The sequence below is a fragment of the Cebus imitator genome, unplaced genomic scaffold (assembly GCF_001604975.1).
Source record: "Cebus imitator isolate Cc_AM_T3 unplaced genomic scaffold, Cebus_imitator-1.0 Scaffold50, whole genome shotgun sequence".
Lineage (NCBI taxonomy): Eukaryota > Metazoa > Chordata > Mammalia > Primates > Cebidae > Cebus > Cebus imitator.
The window spans coordinates 5,308,930-5,314,929 of record NW_016107365.1 but is presented as its reverse complement, the minus strand read 5'-3'; the positions used below and the strand labels follow the sequence as shown (position 1 = coordinate 5,314,929).

At 36.0% G+C, this 6,000-nt stretch overlaps 1 protein-coding gene across 3 annotated transcripts in view; it reads left to right on the top strand.

Annotated features, from left to right (window-relative positions):
- The window catches only part of POC5 (POC5 centriolar protein), a 39,352-nt gene that overhangs the window by 24,256 nt on the left and 9,096 nt on the right, over positions 1 to 6,000 (top strand). For all 3 annotated transcript variants that reach the window (XM_017527672.2, XM_017527671.2, XM_017527674.2), the window contains 2 exons: positions 188 to 341; positions 4,073 to 4,350. In XM_017527672.2, the coding sequence (XP_017383161.1) occupies positions 188 to 341; positions 4,073 to 4,350 (432 nt within the window). The remainder of the gene's footprint in view (positions 1 to 187; positions 342 to 4,072; positions 4,351 to 6,000) is intronic.

Here is a 6,000-nt window from a genome sequence, read left to right as displayed (position 1 = left end):
TTTGGCTATAACTGAATAAAGTACAGCAAGGATATACCTTTTAAAATAGATTGAACATAGCGGAAGTGGTAAGTGGCAGACTTTTTAATATTTCACATGCGAATAATCTCAGAGTATGTATCTATTTTTTTGACAGTATTCTTCCTTGTATCTCAAGTTGTTTTGTTTTTTAAAATTTGTATTGTAGTTATCCGGAGCTTTGGAAAATGCAAAAGCTGAGATTCAAAAAATGCAACATGAAAAAGAGCACTTTGAAGATTCCATGAAAAAAGCTTTCATGAGGGGTGTATGTGCATTAAATCTTGAAGCCATGACTATATTTCAGAACAGAAATGATACAGGTTAGTATTTCATTGAAGATTCTCTGCCTACTTTCGAGAAAGGATTTGAGGAGATTTTGTTGACTGGTATGTTCTGCAGTACTAATAATCTGAAGTAAATATGTTTCATCCAGGTGCTGATATTCTTAGTTCCATGGTGTCATATCCAGCCTTAAATCTGCCATGAAAATCAGCTCAGTCATGTTTACTTATGGTATCTTAGGGCTGATCAAATAAACTGTCACTCCTAAGTATTTAAGCTAAATGTTAAAGTAATATTTTAATGTGCAACATGATTTTAAGGCTCTTTTAACTAAGAATTGTAATGTCCCAAAATTTCTAATTTTGTCTTTTCCTAAGTAGCCAAATTTCTTGGACTATTTTGGTAATATTTGTTATCTAGTCATGGTTTCTTATTTTTAAAATTCCTAGTCTTCGGGTTGAAGGGAGGCCTCAAACTCAATGCAGCAAACATAAATATAGGCCTATCTATAGAATTAATTTCATTTTATTTTTTAATCCACATATTGCCTGACATAGGAGTGGTTTATGTAGTAGTTTGGTCAGCATGGCGCAGAAAAGCCCATAACTAGAACCCTTTACCACCAATTTCCCAAGGGGCCAATTTTCTTCACTGGGCCTTAGATTTCTTCTCTGAGCAAAGGAGGTAACATAAACCTTCCTTACCTGCTTCCTAGGGGCTTCTTGTGGGATGCAGTAAAACATCTGAAAGCACTTTGAAAGACAAAATCCACTTTAACATGTAAGATGATAGTCATGATATAATTATCGTAGTTTTAATTCAAGTCAACCTCTCAAGATTTTGTAAATTATTAACATGATTTCAATCCAATGAATAACTTCTTGCTCTTGTGATGCCCTTATTTTAAAACATCAACAAACATTTATTATTTAAAGCATGCATGTTGTGTGGATAGTAGTAAGTTTAGGTAAATTGCTTTCTATATGAAGTGGTTGTGCTGTGTGGTCCATATTTAATTTAAATCATGGAATCTCAAGGCTGAATAGTTTATCTTGCTAATGCCTAGATGAGTACTTGATTTCTTCAGTAAATGGTAATTTATTTGAGTATCAATGTTGAAAACCAACTCACCACCTTCAATGATAGAATAGTTTGTTTCTTTTCTAAGTATTAGCAAGTTGTATGTTGCAAATTGAGAAATTTAATTGTTTACTTGGAAGAAATAATGGGTTTCCCAAGTAAAGTGACAAATTCTTATTAGAACTTCTTACATTAAATTACAAGAAACCTGTTTCTTATAACCTACTTAAGAAGATTTTGAATTGACTTAGGAGAGTGTTTCTCACCTTAATAAATTTACCATCTTAAAATTTAAATTGAAATGCAGCTGTGTCTCCTAAGGCCGATATCCATAACAGGATTTGAAGAAAATGCCTTCTGCTAATTACACAACATGATTTGTTTTGTTCCTGTTACTTTTAAAATGATGAGAAAGATGACAAGAATAGTAAAACGTGCATTAGCAATAATGTTGATAGAGCTACCAAAAGCAAAAGTTCAGTATAATTCGGCAGATCTCCTTTGTGATATTTAGGTTTTATGACATTTTAATGACACCTATTTTTTTAAATTCTCATAAGAAAAAAATTAATTCTGGCCCACTTCTATTAAAACAATTGTTTTTTATAATGCGGTTTTTAATAATGCAAAGTTCCTAATGCACCTGTCTTGTTAAAGCAAACTAAATATTTGGTTTTTGATTTGTCCCTATTCTTTGATGTCTGTAATTTGTAGTGCCTCTTATGTTGTGCAGCATCGTAAATCTTACCATAAATTAGAGGTTTTTAATGAAGAAGTTAGAACGTGACAATAAAAATGTCCTTAAAATGATGTCTGCCAATTTTAAAAGCAATTTTAGGCACAGTAAAAAAAAATACTTGACAACTAAAAAATTTACCCCAGCTAAAATGAGATTAATTATTAAACTTGAGTTATCTGATAAAGAGGAACTGCATAAATCAGCCCATAATAGCAAGAGTTGGTCACCTGCTTCTCTTCCAAAATATCCCATGGCCAGACCTGACCTTCGTACTGTTTCTACATCTCTTAATGTCTGCCACCATCTAAAGATAGACACTCAGAATCTCTATCAAAACATGTCAAAACTCAATGTCTGTTTTGTTTTCAAGTTGAAAGTATTTCTTTTTTTTTTGCAATTCTTTTTTTTTTTTAATTGCATTTTACGTTTTGGGGTATATGTGAAGAACATGCAAGATTGTTGCATAGGTACACACATGGCAGTGTGATTTGCTGCCTTCCTCCCTATCACCTATGTCTGGCATTTCTGCCCATGCTATCTCTCCCCAACTCCCCACGCCCCGCTGTCCCTCCCCTATTTCCCCCCAACAGACCCCAGTGTGTAGTGCTCCCCTCTCTGTGTCCATGTGTTCTCATTGTTCAACACCCACCTATGAGTGAGAACATGCGGTGTTTGATTTTCTGCTCTTGTGTCAGTTTGCTGAGAATGATGGTTTCCAGGTTCATCCATGCCCCTACAAAGGACACGAACTCATCGTTTTTGATGGCTGCATAATATTCCATGGTGTATATGTGCCACATTTTCCCTGTCCAGTCTGTCATCAATGGGCATTTGGGTTGGTTCCAGGTCTTTGCTATTGTAAACAGTGCTGCAATATATTTTATATTGAATTAGTCCCTTTCATCAGAGGAGTTCAGTTCAGAGGATATAGGTAGGCACTGTAATCATTGTTAAACTTCTTAAGGTAACTATTACTCTACAAATTTTCTATACAGATAGTCTAAGGTAAAGACTTATGCAGAAGTCCAAATCTCTGGATGGAAAGAAAACTGCATAGAAAACCGTTTAAACATAGGACTTACATAATGCCCTCTGTTCAGACGTTCTGAAACAGCTCATTGACTGAATTTCTAAACCCTCACCATGCTGTTTGGTACCACACAGATACAGTCTTAAGCAGAAACTAACCAAATTGTAATTCTAGAAAGAAAACATCTAAAATTGGAAGAAACCCTTTGTACTTGCCTCTGGAATTTGACATTATTGGCTCCTTAGATCAAGATTAAGGTTCAGTTTTGAAGGAAGGTTACTAATTAGGGTGTCACTACAAATCAGTTAGTGCACAAATATGCTCTTGATTTATGATTTATATAATTTATCTGCAAGAACCCATTTCTTTTACAATGTAAAAAGTAAAGATTTTAGTTTTATTGATTTGTTTTTGTTTTCTGACAACTCAAGAACAAAAACAAATTTTTAGGATAGGCGCAATTCATGAACATGAGGGAGTACAGTGATATCAGAAAGTGGTTCTAAAGGTCTATTCCAGGCCATTTTGGCCTTTTATCAGGATGTTTGTATGAACTAATACAAAAGGACCTAGATCTCTAGGCTCACTGTGACCATATTTTTGTGACAGTTGTGTTAGCTAGAGTCCCAGCTGAGTACGTAATTTATTTTCATCTTTTATATAAAAGAATGAAACGGTGAGTACAGTGTATGTACTAACATGTGGAAGGAAGTAGTCTGAAGTTTTTAATGGTTAGTGCTGACATTAACCAGTTAATACTGACAAACTGTATTAACTAAACATTGTATCTAATGTACTATAAAGAAATATCTAAATTTTTGTTAGGACCAAACTTTAGCCAGTATGTATTTTCATTGTTTGGAGGATAATAGTAGTCCTAACCTGGAATAATTTGAATGGAATTAATTTGTGATTTATAGGGATAGACTCCACAAATAATAAAAATGAAGAATATGGTCCTGGTGTTCAAGGAAAAGAACATTCTGCTCATATGGATCCTTCAGCTCCTCCGATCCCATTACCGGTTACATCACCACTGCTGCCGTCCCCACAAGCTGCGGTGGGAGGAGCCAGCGCAAAAGCCGTTCCCTGTGCCGCTTCGATGACTGCTACCAGGGCTGCTTCCGCATCTTCTGTTCACGTTCCTGTTTCTGTTCTTGGTGCAGGATCTGCAGCTACTGCTGCATCAGAAGAAATGGTTAGTACAGTTTATACAGGTCCCACCTATGAAAAGGGCTCAAAAGCTTGTTTGTAAATTGAATATTTTGAACTCATAAAATAGTTTCCTATGGAGGGAAAAAAAAATCTGTGTGGTGTTTAGGCAAAGTCACAGAAAATATTTAATATACAAAGTGACTAGAACATTAAATTGTAATGAAAATACCTAAAAGTGCTATCATAGTAGTGATAATTAAGACAAAGAACATTTTTATATTTTTCAAAAATTATATAGGAAAAGTAGATTTAATTTGAGAAAGAACTGATGACAGACTTTAAGTTTGAAGAACACTAGTGGGTGTTTTCATAGGCATGGGACTTTAATGTTTATTTAATTTTATATTTTCAATTCAGCTAACCTTTTTCCTGAATGCAAATATATCACTAACACTGCTCTATAGTGACTACATCTTGATTGAGTTTTAATTTCTAATTCGTAATTGGAATGGAGATAGAAATCGTTTTTCCTAGAATCTGTGAGCTTCTATTAGAGAAGTGCCAAGAGGATAGTGTTGAATGGGGATGGAAGATTTGTGTAAGAATTTGCCTGAAGTGAAATTGATCAAGCTATTAATATGGTAAGAGCCTGGATATGGTGGCTTACACCTATAATCCCAGCACTTTGGGAGGCTGGGTGAAAAGTTTGCCTGAGGCCAGAAGTTTGAGAACAGGTTGGGCAACATAGTGAGACCCTATCTTTACAAAAAAGTAGAAAATTAGGTGTGATGCCATGAATTTGTAGTCCCAGCTACTCAGGAGGCTGAGGCAGGAGGATCACTTGAGCCCAAGAGTTCAAGGTTACTACAAATTATGATTGTACCACTACACTCCAGCCTAGGCAACGAACGAGACCCTGTCTCTAAATTTTTTTTTTTTTTAAACTAGAGTTTCAGATGAAACACACTGTGGCTCTAACTCCTTAGCCTCCTGTTGTTAAACTTGTATTCTAGAAATCATATTTCTCACATAAGGGTGGAGTATGGATGCAAGCCAAGCTTATCAGACTCACCTGTGCAGAGGTTTTTCCCCCTCCCCTGCCCAAAAAAACACTATGAACTTCTTCCATGCTGTGGTGTGGATCTGGCATAAAGGCATGTATAGTTTTATAAAGTTCCTGAGATGATTCTGATTTGCTTGTCTTCCTCTTCTCCCCAACTCCTAACCACTTACATGAGAGGAAAGAAGAGGCAGAATAAGTTTTAGGTCTTAAAGTTCCCTTGGCAGGCCATCAGAAGGTGCCATGCTCTGGACAGCTGTCTGTAGCCAAAGGAGGTATTGAGACAGACAAGTGGTCATCTTTAGCATCCTAGAAGATTTGAATTTCTACCTTTCAAGAGCTCTAACTTTGGGGAGAAATACGTTGAAATCAGTTATTCAACAATTACTGGAGGAAAATACATTGAAATCAATTATTAATCAATTACTGACACAAAGAGGTTGAAAAATATCTAGCACACGGCTAAGAGAAATTTGTGTGGGAGAGTTTTGACTTAGAAATAAGACACTGGCCAGGCGCAGTGGCTTACACCTATAATCCTAGCACTTTGGGAAGCCAAGGCAGGTGAATCACAAGCTGGGCATGGTGGCACATACCTGTAGTCCCAGCTAGGGAGGCTGAGGCAGGAGAATC